The sequence below is a fragment of the Numenius arquata genome, chromosome 1 (assembly GCF_964106895.1).
Source record: "Numenius arquata chromosome 1, bNumArq3.hap1.1, whole genome shotgun sequence".
Taxonomy (NCBI): domain Eukaryota; kingdom Metazoa; phylum Chordata; class Aves; order Charadriiformes; family Scolopacidae; genus Numenius; species Numenius arquata.
The window spans coordinates 111989077-112010915 of record NC_133576.1 but is presented as its reverse complement, the minus strand read 5'-3'; the positions used below and the strand labels follow the sequence as shown (position 1 = coordinate 112010915).

The following is a 21839-nucleotide window of genomic DNA, read 5'->3' as shown; positions in this document are numbered from 1 at the left end:
GGGCTGATTTCCTGGGGAGCTGCCGATCCTGATGGGCAGATTTTATTTGTTTCCTTTACCTTGTGTGTTGTTGCCCCTGTGTTTGCTCCTGTGGGCTGGCCTTGTACTCAGGGTTGTGTCCAGGAGCTGGGCAGCAACAAGCAATCATTTCTTCTGATGAGACTTGCAGGCTTCTGAGTCAACACTTCTTTCGCTTTTTCTTTTCTTCCAATTTAATTTTATTTTACTTGTTTTAGTACAACTCCCAACAAAGACTATTCAAACTGACAGTATTCAATCATTATGAAAAAAAAACCCTGTCAGCATTGATAGGCTAGTGGAGGCAACAGAAGGGTGTTCTTATTGAAGCGCTAGACATTGAGCTGAAACAGTCATTGCTCCTCTATTTTATAGGCTGCCTCACTTTACTTTTACTCAACACATCTTCTTGCTTGACATGGAAAAATGGCATATATGTTACATTTTTATTGCTACTTAGCAGCCAAGGGGATGCTAAAACACACTCAGAGATAAATAAATGATGCTCCCAGTATGCATCTTTTCTTCAGTCTAATGTGCTTTCATGTTTTAATGATATAGCCATATACACTTCCTCTATGTGCAAGAAGAGGTAGGATCAGAGGAAATGAAGATGCTTTTCTACCATAGTACCAGTGTGGCCCATCTATGGCAAACTGTCTAACCTGTATGAATATTTGTTGGTCTCTTCCCTACACATAAACCATGTCTAACTGGCGTTTCGCACGAGCCAGCATTGCCTGGTGGACTGTGTTCTGAACTACTGGGAGGTCAGGCAACTTGGGTACCAGCTGTCAGTCTAGCATAAGGTCAGTGACTTGTCTTTGGCAAGACCACCTTGCCTGTGAAAAGGAGACCACAATACCAATTTTCTTTCTAAAGAGCTTTGAGACTTACAGATGAGAGGTGCTACGTGAAAGGATAAGGATGAATATACTTACACATCCACTAGCTATACTGAAGCCTGGGTTCCCAGGATATATACGAACCCTTATTGAGCTGAGCTTTGTAATTCAAGGGAAATGTAAACCTTTGTTTTGTCTTTCATGTTCATTAGCTCTTCCCATACACTCTCAGATACTGCTAGTGGGGTGGAATTGGCCCTCAGAGACAGCACACTAAAATCTTCATTCCTGATCTTGTACTCAGGAAACAGACTCAGGGATATCTCTTGCTTGGAACCGCATAAATTGAAGGCTTGAAAAGATAACCAGGTCAAGGAAGAATGTCAGTTTGTTCTTGGGGTTTTTTTTTTGTGTTGTTTTTTTTTTTTTTTTTCTCAAGACTCGGACGTAAGAAAAGCAAGCCAGTTTAACTGATTTTTACCAGATGAATGAGCTATTGAAATCTGTACAATAAAACTTTATTTTTTGTTCCCACTTTTTTCACAGTTGAAATAACACTGTTCCTAATAATATTGCAAAGCTCAGGCAAATGGAACTTCACTGAGTGTGGTGCTGGCTGCCTGCCCTTATCTGAATGTTAGCAGATTAAAAACCTCACCAACAGTTTACCACTAATTGCCAGATAGAATAGTTTTCACCTGATGTTCTAGAATCCACCAAGAGACTTTGGGTCTGCAATAATTGCATCATCAATTAATTTGGTGTTATAAACAGGTAGTGGCTTTACAATATTACTTCTGCTGAAACCATGATTTTCTTTATAAATTGATTTTAAGGTACAGGTTTTGGGGTCACTTTAAATCGGTAAAGCAGATAGGAGTATGTGTTTATGTACTATTATTATACATGATATCCTGCTGACTTCCAAAATCTGATGCATATGAATCCTAAGGAGTCTTCCAGGTTTTAGCAGGCTAAACACCAGTATTTTGGAAATCTGCCTTCACAGTGTTTGTTTATATTTTCTGTTAGGGCTGTTCTAGGTTTTGTTTAGTTTCATGTTCTAGTACAGAAAGATTTGTGGCCTTCTGTGTCTAATATACTGTAGGCTTCTGTTCCTTTCACTTTGGTTATGCTGTGGTAGAGATGCTGAGATCCACGGTGAACTAACTGTTGCCAGAACGTGCAGAGCTACCTTCCCACAAGACCTAACAATAATATGAAGTCCCCTCAGCTTCTACTTCAGGTCATGTGAAAGGTAGCCTCATTTTATTTAGGAGTTTATGAAGCAGACAGGCTGATTTTTTTTTTAGTTTTTTGGGGTTTTTTTTTAAAGCAACTTGGTGTTCGAATCGAATGTTTAACTCCATAACAACTCCTCATTTTCTGCCCTTACATCATTAAAGTTTCACTCTGATCGTGGAAACCACTGAATTACTGCTCATACAGGTTGACAGAGGGGTTCACTGTATGGGGTTAAAAATGGGAGTTGTTAATTAGCACACAGTATCAGATTACTCAGCTACATTGAGAAGATCTCAGAGCAAGTGGAGCCACAAGGGAATGCATGGTGATTCTATATGTGTATATATATATTTATTTTTTTTGGCAAGTAAACATGAAACTTAAACATTAATGTGATCAGCAGTTGGGAGGGTGTGTATGAACAAAGTGTGTTCTCATTAAGTGTCATTCTCGTTGCTTTTACTGGAATTACCATGTGTAATACACAGACTGACAACCCACACTGTCTCATCTACCACATGATAGAGTTGGTTGAATGGTGTGTAATGGTGGAGTTGCTGTATCCTTATAGGGAGGCTTTATGTATAGTATGTATGTACTATACATGATTTCCTATTATGTAAGCTCAGCTTCAAGACATAAAATTTACAGGAATTTTTCCAAAGAAAAACAAATGTTGAGAGGTTGTTTGTCTTTAAAAGAAATTGTGCATCAATTCCAGGCAGGAGCCACTTTAACTGGAGGAAACATGGCCAGCAAGTACCGTGTCAAACCTCATTACACAGAACAGGGCTGTAGCCTGTCCAGTAGGTTTCTCTGGTCAACTCTTTTATCTCAGCAGAGTTCAGTGAGGGTAAGATGAAATCCTTGGGGGTGACAGACTGGATGGTTGCTCACCGCCTCCTGCATTCCTCCTGCTTCTGAACAAGCTTCCAAATTCATCATGCTCAACTCCTTTGTGGCACAACAAATATTCCTTTTCAAAGGGAAGTGTTGTATACCATTTCACAGCAAATTTTCCTATTTTTTCCCCCCTGTTAAACCAGTGGGAGTCAAGCTTTCAGGCAACGTAGACAATACACCTTCCAATGGCAGGAAAAGATGATGTGTAAGAGTCTGTGGCCTCTGTCATGCAGTCATAAATGCAGGTAGTTCAGCCATATGTCCAGCACTGCCTTGTAGGTGTACTCATAGCTCCCTGCCTCCTGGGTCTCAGATGTGTGAGGGAGAGGCTGCTGCTCAAGTTCCTGCCACACGAGTAATTCGAAGTAGCCTGCTCTTTTCCACAGGCGCTCAGACCTGGATGAGAAATGGGACGTAGTCATAGAATCATAGAGTGGTTTGAGTTGGAAGGGACCTTAAAGATCATCTAGTTCCAACCCCTCTGCCATGGGCAGGGACACCTACCGCTAGACCAGGTTGCTCAAAGCCCCATCCAGCCTGGTCCTGAACAGTTCCAGGGATGGGGCATCCACAGCTTCTCTGGGCAACCTTAATGAATTCAGTGGCAGGCACATCACTGTTGATCGTCTTTCCCTCCATGCACCTTTGTGTTCTCTCTTGGTCGTCTTAACCAATTTAAAAAAAAAAAAACAAACAAACCCTCAAAAAAATCTGTACAGTTGGAACACAGTGATAATTAAGCATTAATCACATTTTATATGCTTTACCATTTTTAACTAAGCTCTGTGGGAGGAGGTTTCTCCTGTAACAGACAAAAATGATTTTTGTATCAAGGAAACCTACTAGAATGCTGAAGTGTTCATTTTGAAAAGGCAGAGGTCCAGTACATTGATATTAATAATTATTAGCAAAAGGATATATAATTTGCATGTTGTCTTAATTTCCTTACGTGGGGGGAGATGGGAATGTAGTTTCTTCTACCAAATCAGTCTTGGTTTCCTTTGGAATTTTATTTTTTTTTTTACTAAAAATAAGAAAATTTTCCTTTTATGTTTTTTATAAGGACTGTGGCAGGCAATGCATTCATTTGCGGCTTCCCCTTTTACTTAGAAATTCATTCCTGTCTTACTGCACGCTGCAGTACAGCTGTGATTGGCCAGATACATGTGATGAGGTGCAAGGCTGTGCTAGGCCTCTACACTGGCTGTACTTTGCATTGTTCAGACCTATTTGTTTGAATGTAACTATCAAACTACATGCCAGCTTTTACATGAATAAAAATGTGGATGTTTCAGTCACGGAATCATGGAATTGTTGGAGTTGGAAGGGACCATAAAGATCATCTAGTTCAACTCCCCTGCTGAAGCAGGATTGCCTAGAGCACGTTACTCGGGACTGCATCAAGGCGGGTCTTGAAAATCTCCAGAGAAGGGAACTCCACAACCTCCCTGGGCAGCCTGTTCCAGTGCTCTGTCACCCTCACCATAAAGAAGTTTTTCCTCGTATTTGAATGGAACTTCCTATGTTCCAGCTTGTGCCCATTGCCCCTCGTCCTGTCAGTGGGAACCACTGAAAAGAGTCCAGCTCCATCCTCCTTCAACCCACCCTTTAGGTACTTGTAAACATCGATAAGGTCTCCCCTCAGCCTTCTCTTCTCCAGGCTAAAGAGCCCCATCTCTCTCAGCCTTTCCCCATAAGGGAGGTGCTCCAATCCCTTAGTCATCTTACTTGCCCTATGTTGAACTCTCTCCAGTAGTTCCCTGTCTCTCTTGAACTGGGGAGCCCAGAACTGGACACAGTATTCCAGTTGTGGACTCACCAGTGCGGAGTAGAGGGGGAGAATGACCTCTCTTGACCTACTGGCCACACTCTTCCCTACGCAGCACAGGATTCCATGTCGATGGTGTATTCCAACCAACAATATACCTTATTAATAAGGACTATCTATTCTGATATTACTGTGCTAAATTTCTTGTCCAGGCTATTTTGCCTGACAGACCAGCCCATGCAAATAAGAATTTATAATACCCAAGTATAGTTGTGAAAGTATCAAGGAGTTTGTGTTTGAACACTTAAAATGGGGACAACAGTTGGTGAAATATTTAGTAGTGGGAGAAATGAAATGCTTCAGCCTTAACGCCTGATGTGTCACATCTGTGTGTGTTTTGAGGTACTTGTGCTTACCATAGGAAGCTGGGATCAAAACTGGTCTTTTTGCGCTCTGTCTCAAAGCAAAAGAGCAAAGTGGTTTTGTGGGGCAAAAAGAATGAATGCTCTGACTCTATGGGATTTACTGAATTCTTGATAAACTTGAGGAAGAGAGGAGACGCTGGCTTTGCAGTTAGTTTGTGGTTTTAAATAAGCACATAAACTTCTGACAAGCTGTAGTTGCTGTAAGCAGGATTTTTGGCATAGAACATTTCTCTCATCCAGCTGGAAAACAAAACAAACCCCAGTTGTTAATGAGGCAATGTTAATGCATTCATCTTTGCATCCCTTTAGAATTAACAAACCAACATGAAGCCCCTGAAAAGTGTAAATTAAACTGCAGAACGGTAAAATGAAGCAGGCTCATAGCTGGTGCATTGCAGCTCTGCCTTTAGGAAATGCAGCTTCTTTACCTGAGACATGATGTTACTTTGCATTTGAAGAATCCATAGCAAATCAAAATTTAATCCAGGCTCTCAGCTTGTACTGAAGTGAGTTATTTATTTTTATTTTTTTTTACATCGTGGCAGTCTCCCATGACAATCTGCAGTAGTTCTTGTCCTAATGATGTCATCGTTTAGTCTCCCCGCCACTATCAGGGGAGACGTACGGGCTCTCGTTACTCACTGGCGACTGCCTTTGCTTGCATTTTCTGCTGAAGACAGGCTGCATTTACTCATCTGCAGTGCATTCGCTTTGTTTGATTTGCCAGGGTTTTAAATATATTGTGTGCATATGGATGTCCCTCTGATTATATAGAGAAAATGAAGACTACTCTGACTGACGGGGGAAATGTACAGTTTGTTCACCAAGCACGTAACACGCTTGATTTTGGTAGCGTATTTATAAACATGCTGTATTTTAGCTGGGTGATCTCATTGCCTCTGTGGAAGAGAGGTTATAAAGACACATGCTGAAGTCTTCATGTCTAGTGAAAAACATGGCCTTGGTAACTCATGGAAAAAAATACGTTTATCGCTGACATAGAATTGTTGAACTAGAGCCATTTGTGAATTGATGAGAGGGGGAAGTATTAAACTCAACGAAGAAAAGCTAGACTAAATGGGGCTAGATCCATTTTGAATTAAACATTTTTTAAAAATACAGCTTGAAGGGAAAAAAATTAAATATCTCTGAAGAGATAAAGACAAACAAAAATCCCTGTGTTGCACTTGAGCGAGTGAAACATCACTAGGTGGGTCTGAATCAAACACACCAGCAGTTGAACAATGTTTTGCATAACAAACTTTGCTGGTCATGGTAACAGCTGTAATGGAATATATTTGTGTGGTGTGTACAAATCTATGCTAAACGAACTCGATTACAGTGGGGAAGGACACAGTTCAGCTTCCCCATGTAATCTTAGCTCAGCCTTGGGCACGCAACTTCAGGATTTTTTTTCCCCCAAGCGTTCCTTATCTTTTGTAATAGCCATTCTGAGGATTTAAGAGGCAGCTTTTGTGTGCGACACCAATCAGAAGTGTCGGGGTACTCTGAGTGATTTCATAGTGAGAAGGTAAAAATGGATGAGTCTTAAGAGCATATGCAAGGGCCTAAGAAACACAAGTGTGACGCATGGTTTCCTTCTCTTGTTTGTGACCCGGCATAGATATGTGTATTTGTGCCACACGTGGAGGGGAAATGCATTCCCTGTTTCTTCACTGGCATCGCCTCACTCCCAAGGAAATCCATATCTGAGCCGTTTTGCCTTCAGAGTCATGGTGGAATGTAGTGAACAGTTTGCTGTATAGGTACAATAAACATAAAAGTCTATAAAATAACTGTTGTGCCTTTTGATAAATATGCAGCAACGTGGACTGCTACAAGTTGAGTTGGCATATTGCAGGTGAAGCAGCAAAAAAAAATAAAAATCATTGAATTCAGGTCAAGGTTCAGAAATAAAGAGGCTTTGGGTTTGGGCTCGTTATAGAGGGTGGAGAGAGAGAAGAAAGCTTTTTTTAAAAAGAAAAGTTAATGTTGGTGCCTGTCTGTCTTGTAGGTACATACATTCTGACAACTGCCCTGCTGCCCCTCCTGCAAAAAGAAGCTGATGCCAGAGTGGTGAGTCCGTGTGTTATGGTTTGAGAAACCCCATAACAATCTATTGTCGTTAGACAATTATTCTATCACCTGATGACCCCTCCGCACCCGGAAAGGGGAATCCAGGAACACAAAGAAACACAAGGGTTGAAATATAAATAGATTTAATAGACTAAGACCAAATCATTAACAATAATACTAAAGAACCAGTATTAATCCCGATACTGATATAAGATATACAGGAATTATACTGATCCAATTCTATCAGTAGGAAGCTGTGCACTCCCAGCAGTGGACAGCAAATGTCGGACACTGGGAGCGCAATGGCTTCAGGAGGAAGGGAAGGCCTCAGGGTTCCGGCACCGGGGCAAGGAGTTGTCTGGACCACCGCCATCAGGGAGAGAGAGAGAGCGCTACACAGCAAACTTTTCTAATTTACATTGAATGTGATGTTCATGGTATGAAATAATCCTGTTGGGCAGCCTGGGTCAAATGCCCAGGCTTTCCTCCTCCTTGTCCCTGCACCTGACAAGGCTCGAAAACGCTAACCTTGAATCCCACAGAGCCTGGCTGGCTATAAAGCAAATATTTTCACAAATTCAGACACTAGAGTCTTCTAAAAGTGCAATTTTCCCCAGCATTAGAAGAAAAGTTAGTCCTGTGTCTCTCAACCCAGGACACCGTGATACTGCTGAAAAATGGTGTTTTACTATTCTTACCTTCTGGTTTGTGACAGCATTTCTTTTATTGTGCTAGCAGTGCAGGATTAGCTATAATGCTGTAAGCATCTCTAGAATCCTCTTGGATTTTGCTAACAACAGCCTCCTTTTCCAAGGCAAAGCTCCTGCCTGCTGCTCTCAACTCTTCATTGGAAATCAGAGTAAAACACTTCCTTTGGAAACTTCCCCTTTGACTTTCCCTGGGGCAAATTATCTCCTGCAGCATAGTGCAAAATACCTATAATAAGAGTATAGGCTTAAAAAAAAACCTTTCAGGTCGTGGTGTAAAATAGGACAGCAGGTACTTTTTTAAAACAAAATTTCCCAGGTTTTGTACAGTCTCTTGTTTTCTAATTAGCTTCCATAAATGCTAGACATATAAATTACAAATAGTGCTATTCTGCTATTTTCTTTCTCCATATTGCTTTTCAAAAGGAAGAAGCACAAAGTTCCCTGAAGGAGTCACCACCACATTGAATGAGAATCACTTTCTAAAAAACATTCTTTTCCCTCCACCTCATCTCCAGGTATGCTCCACTCATGAGCGCAAGCATAGTACAAAGAGCATGCAGAGGAATCCTGCTCCCGAGGGACTTCAAAATACGGCTTGGAGACCACGTTACATGCATGAGTGTGATTGTGGGGTGTTCCTGGTTTTGTTTATTCATTCATTTGCTTTTCATCCATTTGATTACAGATAACTGTGTCTTCTGGGGGCATGCTAGTTCAAAAATTAAACGTATCTGACTTGCAGTCGGGAAATGGGACATTTGATGGAACTATGGTGTATGCACAAAACAAGGTACAGTCCATGGCTTTGAAAACAAAGCCCAGCGCTTGTTTGCGAGGCGGCTCATACCGTCTGCTTTGCAAAAAGACCGTTGTTCACTGTTGCTTTCCCATTGCATCCAACCCATACAGAGACGCACAAGCAATAACCTTCAGGAGTACAATGGCGTGCACTTAGGAGCACATACCATCTTGCTCAGAGAGCACGGCTAGACTTTCACTTGATTTGATTTAAGTCCCAAGGGGGGAGAAACTGTCTTTTGCTGACAAACCCTTTCTGCCTGCTTAATTCTTACCTGCAGTCTGCGGAAAGTAGTCGTGGTCAGTAGAAGCAGTGTAACCGCTTTAAAAGTAAGCTTGTGGCCAGGATATGGATTGCGATGACCATGGTGGTCTCTGACAAAATGATCTAATAAATCACATCAGGATGAGCAAGGGTATATACATAAAGCCCCTGTTTCTTACAGCACATTTGATGTAGTTTATGTCCCTGGCGGTCAGGCTGTTGAACTTGATGCTAGTCTGGCTCTTTTTGTTCTCTCCTAGAGACAGCAAGTTGTCTTGACTGAACAATGGGCAAAAGCTCACAGAAACATCCATTTCTCTGTTATGCATCCTGGCTGGGCAGACACTCCAGGTAACATCTACTTGACATTCTGACTGTATTTTTTTTCCTGTACAGGTTTAGCCTAAAAGCAAAGAGAATTGAGACTTTCTGGTAGATTTTTCCAACAGGTGCAGTGATTTCATGGCTCCCAACTGGTGCCTGAAGTAGTTTTGTACCCCCTTGGTAGCTCTGTTCTGTGCAGCATCTGCCATCTGGATATAGCTAGAGAATAATAACGGGCAATGAATGAATCCAACCCCGCACAAATGCCCAGCCGAACCATACTGCATTAAGCTAACCTTCAAGTTACATTTGTAGTGGGACTGTTAAACACACAGATAAAAGCTTTTGCTTCCGTGAGTACCAGCGTGCAGTTGTTGGAAGTTTGCAAGGGCATATAGAAAAACAGAGCACGCCCCATCATGCAAGTCCTGTTCCTCTCCTCTTCCTCTAAACATTTATTGCTGTGGAGAAGCGGCGTGTTTGGGCAGACAGCTCTTTGTCTGAGCTGCAGCTGTTCTTCAGCGAGTGTGTCTCAGCAGGGGGCCAGCATCAGTTACCCAGGGTGCGTGTCACGTTCCGCAATACCTTACCAGCCCCTAACACCCAGGCTTGGGATGCAGACTGGCAATCTGATCTCTAGGTCTTTTCTAGGGACCCAGTTTCCCAAATTTGCTTCTGATGACAGAAGCATTTACCCTGTCTATTTTATGCTTGAAAGCTGCCCTTTCCAACTAAATATCCTAGTATTTATTTTTCTTTAAAATACATTTATTTTTGCACACCCTTTGTCTATTTCAAACCTAACGAACCATAAAGTTATCCCACCTTAAAGTTCAAGGACTCTCCAACCCCCAAAATAAACAGCTGCAGGGGATGGGCCTTCAATCATCACCTGTTGGACAAAATAAAAAGAATCCAGAGTTTAAAAATGAATTATGTAGTTGGTTTAGTTACTGTTCATCATACTGTTTTAAATACAATGTTGCAACTGGGTCCCTAAAACTGGTGAGAAAATAAGAGCTAAAAATCCTGTTAGAATACCTGGATTTTGGTATTTCTGTTTCTCTCATGTCTTAGTTCTTTGCAGTTTAGAATTGAAATTGGCTCAGCAACCTCTTGCTGATCCTGTTCTCAGTTCCTACTAGTTTTGTCCCTGTAATTTGACCCAAACAAACAACTGGTGGATCATCTGGCAGTTTAGCATTATTCCACCACAAGTCATTGTATGGGGAAATATGGGGAAATGCTCATTCTCTGTCATAAACTGAGATGTCTTCTCTTCTTCCTATGCTCACAATGGCAATTTTAAGCTGTTTGGGGTTTTTTTGGTTTGGTTTTTTTTTTTTTTAATTAAAAAAGCCTTGCATGACAGACCACCATTCCATTGTTATTCTTTCTAGCTGTGAGATCAGCAATGCCAGATTTCTACCAGAAGATGAAGAACGCTCTGCGCACAGAGGCCCAGGGAGCTGATACTGTTGTATGGTTGGCAATATCACCCGAAGCAACAAAGTTCCCGAGTGGCTTGTTTTTCCAAGGTAAGATGGTGAAGGATTTCTCAAAATTGTTCCAAGACTAAAGGCTCAAGTGAGCATTGTGCAACCAGAAAACAGCTGTGTTGTTACGTTCCTGCTTTTGTCCTCTAAAGGAGCTGATATAAGCTTCAAAGCATTTCTTTAGGGAGGGTTGGGGTTGTTTTAAGGAAATTGGCTGTATACAGGACTGTGTCCAGTGAAAGTGAATCACAGAAGTCAAACAACATCTTTTATAGTGTTGGGAAACTAGCATACTTCTCACAGAGCACTAGGGGTTGGCTTAGCTTTGACAGGCTCTTCTTCCCACTGTTCCATGCTAGTTAAAACTGCCAGTTCTCCCTTTCTCTAATGCTGGGCTTGAGCACAGAAGCATTTTTTGGCACTGTAAGCATAGGGGATGGAAAAATAGGGCAGAGCCTTTCTTTTCTCCCAGGCAAATGACAGGCATCTTAGTAGGAGCAGCTGGAAGCACAGATGTCTTAGTGGTGATGCAGGACAGTCTTAGAATCATAGAATGGTTTGGGTTGGAAGGGACCTTAAAGGTCATCAAGTTCCAACTGCCCTGCCACGGGCGGGGACACCTCCCACTAGAGCAGGTTGCTCAAAGCCCCATCCAGCCTGGTCTTGAACACCTCCAGGGATGGGGCATCCACAACTTCTCTGGGTAACCTTTTCCAATGTCTCACCACCCTCACAGTAAAGAATTTCTTTCTAATATCCAATCTAAATCTACCCTCTTTCCATTTAAAACCATTCCTCCTTGACTTATTGCTGCACTCCCTGATAAAGAGTCCCTCCGCATATCTCCTGTAGACCCCCTTCAGGTACTGAAAGGCTGCAATAAGGTCTCCCCGGAGCCTTCTCTTCCCCAGGCTGAACAACCCCAAATCTCAGCCTGTCTTCATAGGAGAGGTGCTCCGGCCCTCTGATCGTTTCGTGGCCCTCCGCTGGATCTGTTCCAACAGGTCCCTTTCCTTCTTGTGTTGAGGACTCCAAAGCTGGACACAGTACTGCAGGTGGGGTCTCACCAGAGCAGAGTAGAGGGGTAGAATCACCTCCCGCAATCTGCTGGCCATGCTTTTTTTGATGCAGCCCGGGATGTGGTTGGCTTTCTGGCCTGCCAGCGCACATTGCTGGCTCATGTTGAGCTTCTCATCCACCAACACCCCCAAGTCATTCTCCTCAGAGCTGCGCTCCAGCCATTCTCCACCCAATCTGTATCCAGCAGGAGAAGGATAAACCTCAGGGAAATTACTGGGAAGGCTGGTACTTTTGTTGTATGTGGCACTCAAATCCTGATTCACTGAATTTCTAGGCAGAACATGCAGGAAATTCAGACTCTTCTGGAGCTGGTTTGACTTTGTCCCTTCTCTCTCCTCCCAGATAGTCACACAGGGTTGGTTGACAGATATTTAACTAGACCTTTTTCATGTCATCACGTGGTGGATGCTGAAACCCTACATCCCAGCTGGTCAGTCTTCTTTGTAGAACCAGACTTTGCCTCTTTTGTAGTCCAGTCACTTTCTCTGGTCCTAATGCTTCTGCTCAGATGTTCTTGCTCTAGATCATAATTCCACCAGGCTCTTGCCTTTGCCCATTGTCCACCCCCAGCTTCAGTTAACAGGGAACATGCCTTGGCTCTTTAGCTGTATATAATGACTTTTGAGAGCTTTGGTCTTGGCATGACTGCTCTTAAGACTGCAAGAGAAGTCCTGTTTCCGTGTCCTGTGCTTATAAAATAGTGAAGAAGGCAGTTATTTCTCTCTCCTACTGCCCTACTGAGGGAGCCACACTTTAGTATGGGCCCTCTTCAGGCTCTTTCAGTGAAGGGCTTTGTGTGCAGCAGCACTTTACCCTGCTCTTCTGGTCCTAGATGGCATTTCCTCAATCAGTCACACCTTGCCTCCATTTCCTCTGTTCTCTTTTTATTTTGTTCCCTCTGAGTGCAAACCAAAGCCACCAGTTTATTATTTTTTTCCCTCAGTAAAAAAAAAAAAGGGAGCGGGGAAGGGGAAATGAGAACATGACTTGTACAACCACATTTCTCTGCATCTGCCAAAATAAATAAAAAAATGTTTGAGAGAGTCCTGCTTTCCAAAGACTAGAAGCATCTTGTCCATGGAACTCGGCTGTCACACATGGTTCCCAAACTTCAGCGCAGGCTACTGGAAGTGCTACAGTTAGGTAGGAAGCAGTTCCTATTCGCTAATGGAGAAGGGAACGTTCCTCTGCATGTTTCTCTCTCTGCAGTTTTCCATATGCAGAGGTTATGTGGTGTGTGTGCAGCCAGTTACAACACTTGCTCTTAAGAGAGCAAACATCTCCACTCCCCTGGGAAGCCTGATGGCAGCCCGCGAGGTTTTCAGAGAGATCTGCTGCCCAGTGTTGCAACAGCTCATGCTTTTAGTCTCAGCTGGCTGCCACTGAAGTTTGACTTACTGCAATAGACTAAAGGTGCTGCACCAGCGCTCTGACAGTTGCTTCCTAGACATCTGAGAGCATTGTCATAAGGTTCCCAGGCTCTAGACACCATGTTTTTTGGAGAGAAAAATCCCTTAGAATGGATGGTGATACAGCTGTATTTACACAGAGTAAGCGAAGAGGATGGGATTTGGAAAACCAATCAAAGCATCAAATTGAGCAAATTTGGTCAGACCTTTTTATGTTGGATACATGTTACTTATGGCGATTGAGCAATTGGCGTAAGTTCTTTAGCAATTAGAATTTAACTATTTATTTTTAAGGATGAAAATAAGCATTTTAAGATTATAATCCAAACTGCAAAGTCCCAGCTGGGGAATTTGTGTAGCACCAGAAACGTTGTCCAGGAGGCAAGGACAAGCCCTGTCTCGTTCTGAAAAAGCAACCTCTGCCTGCAGCAGTAATCTCAAGTTACTGGTCTTTTTCTATAGGAGTTATGCTAATTACAGTAATTTAATCCTCCTTTATCTATAGTGTCCCTAACTGCAAGTGAGGTTTTACTCCCCGCTCTTAAGTCATATCATGCTGAAGGACAATCGCCCTAGTTCCAGAATACAAATGAAATTAGTCCAATTTCTGGTTTGGAAGAGATGCTTAACTCACATTGTTTACAGATACCTAGGAGGTAAGTTTCCTGGCTTCAGGACCACGAGGTATGTTTGGGCAGTATAGAGCCTCACAGAAAAATCTCCTTTGTGCTAGAAGAGGTAGTTAAATGTACCCCTAAGGATTTTTTTTCATTTTTTGTCTTCCAGACAGGCAACCAGTCCCTACACACTTACCCCTGGCGAGCACCCACAGCCCACCGGAGGATGAGGAGAAGCTCATGGAGATGCTGGAAGAATTCTCCCAGAAGTTTAAATCCACTTCTCCAGGAACTTAGTGTTCCTACTAACAAAGCATAGCCACAAAGCTTCTAATTACACAGTAACAATACCGTAGTGTGCCTGCCGTTGAGGGGAAGTAGGATGGCATAGGCCCTTTAAAAATAAATTGTGTTCAGGTGTTCTCATCACGGGGGAGAGCGGTGCCTGCAACTTTTTTTTCTGCTTCTGAGTGTCTCTCCCATAGTGAATATGCACCTGCTGTTCTCAAGACACAGTAAGGTTGTGTTCTTTGAATTGGGAAGAAAAATTGGGAGGCATTAAAATAAAACCCGAGGCTTTGTGAAGTTCTCCGAAAGCTTTTAAAGCACTCAGCATACAGAGAAATGCAGAGGAGTGCACCTTCAGTAGCCCTCATGAAAGAAGCAGTGTTTTAAACAATGTTTAACCACTGTGTTTGACAGGTTGGTGGCTTCCTTCCCTGTGTGAGGGGGACTGGGCTCAAACCTGTAACCGGGAACGCAGAAGCTCTCTCTCTCTTGCATCGCCTGCTTCATTTAAACGGAAGGATTCCTTTCGGCCTTCTGTTTCTATAAATCAGTGCTGGTATGCAGAAGTGATCTGCTTCCTCATGTTTAAACAGCAAGAATTTAGGAACGCTGCCAAATGCCTTTCACATTACTTTATGGAGCCAGGGCTGAATATTATCCCGTTTATGTCAATACACCATGAAGTAGGAGGTTTCAACACGTACCGCACCCAGACGGGGCTGGATTCAGCGGAGAAATGGCTGGATGACTCTGGGCATGAAAAGAAATAACATGCTAAGCCACTTGCCATTTCTGTGAAAGATCAAAGGGAATTGCTTTATTATGAATGGATTAGGAGAGGGAAGGGAAGACTGGGGGGCACAGGTTTTAGAGGGGAGAAGCCCAGCTCCTGGTGGGAGGATTGTATTTTGCCTGGAACTGTTTATTTGCAGACACAGAGGATGGGTTTCATCTTACCTGACCTGTGGACATTTGAATTATTCATTGGGATTCTCAGTGTAAATCAGTAGAGAGAAAATAGGCTTTTTCACAGTGATTTACTGGATCTAGTTTAAGAAACAACCCCCTACATTCCTACCTCTTTCTACTGCTGGTGAAGACAAACCAGCTCAGACTGAGACATTCAGGTGGGATTAATTTCATCTTATATATTTCAGGTTTACTACAAAGCCAAGACCCTTAGTAACAGCAGCGGTAACACATTTTCTCCTGAACTGAGCGTGTTTGATAGCAAACTGCCTACAGAACCCAGCTGGGTTGCACTGCTGTTTTACACGTGGCTGTGGACTGGTGTGGGAGGACAAAAGACCTAGACACGAATCTGACACAGGTGTTCTTGAGCCCTCTGCAGTGACTGGTAGCTGAAGGCCACGCTGATGGGCAGAGGAGATCTCGTTATGCCTGCTTTATATAATTTAGTTTCCCTAAAGATATCCTCCTGGGTGATGGTGTTTACTCATTATTCAAAGGCATCCTGTTAAGTATCAATTTAGAAAAAAAACCTCCTCTTTTCAGCCTATTGTCAGTCTCCTTGGAAATAAAGGCTTTAGTATCAGACAGGCCCTGAAGTAAGTTTTCCCGTGACAAGCGGTGCTGAGACGCGTCAGGCTGTCACAGCTCTTCCTGAAGAGGCTGGATCAAGCTATTGCTTCATTTTAGTAACTTAACTCCTTCTCACACGACAGTGAAAAAAAAAGCAACAGCGAGGCTTGTACAAATGTTTACTTCCTAGAAGTCTGCTATTAACATTGTACAGGGTCCAAACTCTTAAATATAGTTACTGAGCGTGGCTTAAAGCATCTATAGTAACTGCATTTCTCTATCCAGTAGCCGCAAAGCTAAGAAAGACATTTGCATCCTGGAATATTTAAGTCAAGTTGCTTTTCAGCTCTGCAGTATAGAAGAAAAGTTTAATGACTGGTATTTAAGTAGCTCATAAAAATAACCAAAAGTGCACAGTATATATAAAACATGTATTTTCCTCCACGTGCTGTATTGATGTATTTGAATAGCCCGTATTTTTCTTTTTAGTCACAGCTTAAAAGTTAAGCCAAAAGTATGAAAACTGCTTTAATCGGGGTTTGGTCACAGTGCAAAAGAGCCAGATACTATGGTTTAAGAACACTTGTGATTTAAAAAGAATTAAAACACAGGACAGCGATGAAAAACAAAATCTGGGGTCTCCCACACTTTGGTATTATGGTCCCAGTGCTGCTTTATTTCAGCCCTTTGCCCCAAGAGCAAAGGCGCCATGTGGCTGTAAAGCCGGCGAGGCGCTTTGCGTTAATGCGGTTCAGAATGCCTTGTACCTGTGTGTAAGCAAACGCATTTAGTGCCACCTATAAAATTTTAGGGGCAAGGGGAAAGAAAATGTGTCCAGTGACAGATTAGCAGAAATAGGAGGTGGCATAAATCCTTGCGAAGCAGGGCACGCCGTGGGCTTCGCTACACACCTGGTTTGTGGGAGCCAAGCAACAAGCGGAGCGGCTCTTCTCACTGCCCTGCCCTTTCCACGCTCAGCCCAACGCTGCTTGTGTGGGCTTCCAGGCTTAGCTGGCTCTGACCTCGGCTGGTTTCCACATCCTGGAGGCTTTTGCGTTTCTCTTCATTTGGTGAAGGTTTTTGCTCTCAGGGATTTTGCACGAAGAGGAGTGCAGGTGCCCCAGACCATGTGTGGAACCGCAGAGCGTGTGTAGAGGAATTCCGTGTGACCTAATGGAGAGGCACAGCCCATCATCAGCTCAGCAGGACTCACCGCAGTGATGCAGGTGCCACTGAGACATTTCTCTGTCTTGGGTGAAAATTTTAGGAGGTCAATTTAACGGGTATCGGACAATTTTGTAAACTGCATTTCATCTTCCACTAAGTTTCATTTCTGGGCCATGTTTATTCTTTGTAAAAAAAAAAACCAGACAAAAAAATAAAACAACTTGTGGTTGATTAAAGGTATAAACGATGGTTTTTCGTCTGCCTTTGAATAGTGGCACCTTCCCATATGTATCTCCTTATTTTGGAGGGAAGGGCAAAGACCAGGTATTTGCATTCACACCAACACACCCACCAGCTTCTGTGCTGTCCTAATGCTCCACACTCTCTGGGAACAAGGTGCAAGCAGGGACACCCCTTCCCGTTAAACGTGACTCTGGTGGGGTGTTGGACATGCCCTGCTTGGGCTCAGAGAAAGAGGGGAGGTTTACTATGGCCTTCGACATAAGCAGACTTAAGTCAGTGTTGAAAAACTCAATGATGGTTAGAGTTGGAAGGGACCTTAAAGGTCATCTAGTTCCAACCCCCCTGCCACCTCCAACCCCACCTCCACTAGAGCAGGTTGCTCAAAGCCCCATCTGGCCTGGCCTCTGACATCTCTTCTCTGCAAAGACTTGGCCAGTAGACTGTGCTCTCTTATTTTCATTTTGGTTTGAGTTCGGTGCCCCAACATGGCACCAATTTCAATGCCTTGGAACTCAACGTCTTTCTGTTCTTAGCAACACAAAGTTGTCCTGCAGCAAACAAAATTTCAGAGATGGCTAAAGACCCGTCACAAGGGAAAATCCCCCAAACTGGAAAAATGCAAGGAAAGGTCACATGTGACCACACAGGGTTAATCTCAAATTCCAGAACTTCATGTTATTGTCAAATCAGGGACCACTTTTTTTTTTCTCCTGAAGAGCAACGATTTCCTTCCAAATTTCACATCCAATTTTGAAGAGAAAAATCTGTTTCTTCCTCGGTATTACACAAGAGGTCAACGCGGAAGGGACTTAGCACATTCATCCAGCCTGAAAAAAAGGATCAAGTTTGTTGTTCCTGCTGCATACTATTGTCACATATAGAAACAAAGTCTCCTAAATCCTAATTGAAAACATCTGGGGTGCTCAGTATGGTCTCCTGGAAAGGACATGACCCTGTAAAACCATGCATTGTAGACCTATTTCCTATGTGCTACAAAACAGAATTTTGGTTGTTCTTACCCAAATCCTACTGCAAACAGTGAGGATGGACAGATGTAGTATTTGATAGTACCCCAAGTATTTTAGATTTAAATAAAAATACATCTTATTAATTTATCTCATACAGTAGATGCAGACACTCAGTGGGCTTTGAATTACAGAATGGTTGAGGTGGGAAGAGACCGCCAAAGGTCATGTAGTTCAACCCTCCTGCTCAAGCATGGCCACCTAGAGTCAGCTGCACAGGACCATGCCCAGCTGGCTTTTGAATATCTCCAAGGACAGAGAATCCACAAACTCCCTGGGCAACCTGTGCCAGTGCTCTGTCACCCTCACAGTGAAAAAGTGTTGCCTGATGTTCAGAGGGAAATGACTGTGTTTCAGTTTGTACCTCTTGGCACCACTGGAAAGAGCCTGGATCTGTCCTCTTTGCACATTCCTCTCAGGTGTTTATATACATTGATGAGATCGGCCCTGAGTCTTCTATAGGCAGAACAGTCCCAGCTCTCTCAGCCTTTCTTCATAGGAGAGATGCTCCAGTATCTTCATCATCTTAGTGGACCTTTGCTGGACTTTATCACAGAATCACAGAATGGTAGCAGTTGGAAGGGACCTCTGGAGATCATCTAGTCCAACCCCCCTGCCAGACCAGGGTCACCTAGAGCAGGTTGGACAGGAACGCATCCAGGCGGGTTTTGAATCTCTCCAGAGAAAGAGACTCCACCACCTTTCTGGGCAGCCTGTCCCAGTGCTCTGGGACCCTCAAAGTAAAGATGATTTTCCTCATGTTCAGATGGAATTTCCTGTGTTCCAGTTTGTGCCCGTTGCCCCTTGTCCTGTTGCCGGGCACCACTGAAAACAGTCTGGCCCCAGTAGCTTAATCTCTCTCTTGTACTGGGGAGCCCAGAACTGGACACAGTTGGGAAAAAAGGCTGCATATTCTTCTCTAACAGTAATTTCCTCAGCAGGCATAAAGCAAACTTTTTCCCCCTATACCTTTTTTGGATCATACACAATCCTTTTTGCGCGTCCAGCCATCCGCCGCCGTATCAGCAACCAGCCCCATGCAGAGGGAACACACCCCTCCTTTTCCCAGTACCGGAGGTACTCATGCCCCCCTCTCAGGCAAAGCGCAGCTATCACTTTTGACGTGCTAAAAGTCAATGTGCTGACATTCAAGTTCAAGAGGATGAGGTTGGGAGGTGACTTGGGCTTCACTGTAAAGAGCAGCTGTAGACAGGAGTGCTAACAGCTGAGCACGCTAATGTCACCATCCGGGACTGTTCTCTGTTGCACTGGCTGACTTTCAGCCCAATGCACTACCCTGTTTCAACCATGTCAAACCCTGATGTTAGTCTCCCATAGACGGAAGGACCATCAGTGCTATCGTTACAACCGGTTACCAGCATTCTTTTCTCTTTACTTAAATATTTTCAGCTTAAAAAGACTGAAGTTTGGGGCTCAGGTTGATCTTCCCTCAGCCACCTGAAACACAAACGACCGGTGCCTGTGCCATCACCTGCTCAAGTGCTACAGATATTGTTAATTTTAAAACCAAGAATGCTCTGAAGATCACTGCTTCTTCCTCCAAGGAAACACCAGCTAAGTGAGAAATGAAAATCAATTTTTCTAAAGCGAAGAGCAGAGGAAGGCCAGCATTGTTTGTACGCCCCTTGGCGCAGCAGGAGGTATCACTAAAAGCCTGCTGCTGCACGTCAGCAGCCCTGGGGAAAAGGGACTTTGCTTCCTTTGAGTGTGCGTGGGGAGCTGCGCAGTTTACGTCTGTACCAAAACACACCCTACCCCTTGCTCCCCAATAACGCAATTCATAAAAATAACTCAGATTTATCATTCAGCAACTAAAATGGAAATAAAAGGAGCAGGCAACAGGGATCCCTTTTTGTGTGGATCTAGAAGACAGAAGAGATTGAGACTGTTAGACTAACACAGCAGAACAGGAAGGCAGGCATTTTAACTCATCCAGTGTTAAATCCTTCCTGTTTCTTTTGGGAGGAAAAGGAATTATTTTTTGAACTAGGAACAACTATTTTCCCTTCGTATCTCTACATTACAGCTCTTAGGGTCATAGCAAAGGGACACACTTCCCCTTCTCCGCCAGCTTCACTTTCAGCTTATATCACTTTCTAAGCCAAGACCACTCTGCCCCGAGACTGCAAGATAGGGGAATGTTCACGTTAAATTCAGATAACCCTGCAGGTAGTTTAGTTGGAAAGAACAGCAAGGGAAACTTTGCAAAATGGATTTGTATACCCAACATCCACCCATAAGCAACACTGAACCCAGAACTGCATGGAAGAGAAGGGGGGGTGGCCAAGAGTTTACTGCAGAGCAGTCCAAACACACATCTGTCCCAAATTTAGTCTCCTTTTGGAGTCAATTCCTCACCTTTGTTTGAATGTTACATGTGCAGAAGGACTAGGCGTTGACCATGGGGCAGATCCTCAGCTCACTGACTCCACCTCTCCACCAGGGCAAGCACAATCCACGCTGGAGTCCCAGGCTTGTTGCAACCACTACGTCTCCTCAGGAACAGAGCGCTGAAGAGTGACTTAAGTTCACTTCGGTGCTCCCATGTTTCTGCCACTGCGAGAGCTACTCTTTGCACAGCAAAACAAGTCAGGTCTTAGGCCAAAAGGCCCTGAGCTCAAGGTAACGTGGAACAGCATAGTCCAGCAAAACTTCATACATCTTCTCCAGCTGGAATGAAATATTGGCAGGCAACTTGCTCATCTTGCATAGCTTCGTCAGCCAAGAACGCTTCAGTCATCAGCAAACATGCACAAGGTGTAATGAAAAGCCTTCCAAGAGGAAACAAGCATCCAGCTTCCAGGAGAGAAAGTGGGAGGACTTAGAAAACAATTAACATTCAAGCTGGAAAAATAATCTTTTAATGCTGTGTGAATTACGTTTGAAAATATGCCTTAAAATATGCTGCCTAGACGGGAACCAAAAACAGGCTGTGTGACCAGGAAAGCCAGAGTGGCATCATTTCAGAGAACATGACTGCAAAACGCTTAAGCACAGTTTACAGGATGTTTGAAAAGAGAATTTTCCCTGAAAATACGTAGCCGTCCTGCAACATGCACATGAAAGTCCCCTCATCCTTTACTGTGGAAGCTCACTGGTCTAGAATTAATGCCATGGATTGCGTTAACCTTTCTGTTTCCTCAAAAGTGAATTACTGCCGGGCAAACAAAGGAGAAGCTTTATTTTCTTTTATTGTTACCACTCAAGCAAAACCACAAAGCTTCTCTAGGTAGCAGTGTGCTCTGTAGTGGCAAACATCCTGGCCTCCCCACTTTAAAGGGGAAAAATCAAGTCCAAAATGGGGTGAAACTGAGCACAGCTGATGTGCTGTGTCACAGCAGCTACAGACCACAAGGCCTCCTTAAACAAGAGACAGGGGAAAGCCCTGGGTCTGGTCTGCAGTTCTACTCTCTACACCAGTTCTTTTGAAGCACATCAGCAATAGGTTGCTAAAAAGTGAAATGGATTAAAGGAACAGTGAGCTGACTCTTCAGAGAAGATCCCTTTGGAAAAAAGGTTTTTTTTGTTTATTCATCTTGACAATATCCTTCTAAAAAGGTAATTGGGGTCAATC

At 43.4% G+C, this 21839-nt stretch overlaps 1 protein-coding gene across 2 annotated transcripts in view; it reads left to right on the top strand.

Moving 5' to 3' along the window:
- DHRS12 (dehydrogenase/reductase 12) overlaps positions 1-17215 on the top strand; it is a 33516-nt gene extending 16301 nt beyond the window's left edge. Inside the window, exons 6-10 of one of the 2 annotated variants that reach the window (XM_074151266.1) lie at positions 7219-7280; positions 8676-8780; positions 9314-9404; positions 10778-10915; positions 14149-17215. In XM_074151266.1, the coding sequence (XP_074007367.1) occupies positions 7219-7280; positions 8676-8780; positions 9314-9404; positions 10778-10915; positions 14149-14276 (524 nt within the window). In that variant the 3' untranslated portion in view covers positions 14277-17215. Of the gene's footprint in view, positions 1-7218; positions 7281-8675; positions 8793-9313; positions 9405-10777; positions 10916-14148 lie in introns of both variants that reach the window. The other variant, XM_074151258.1, reaches the window with a different exon arrangement.
- The last annotated feature ends 4624 nt before the right edge of the window (positions 17216-21839 follow it).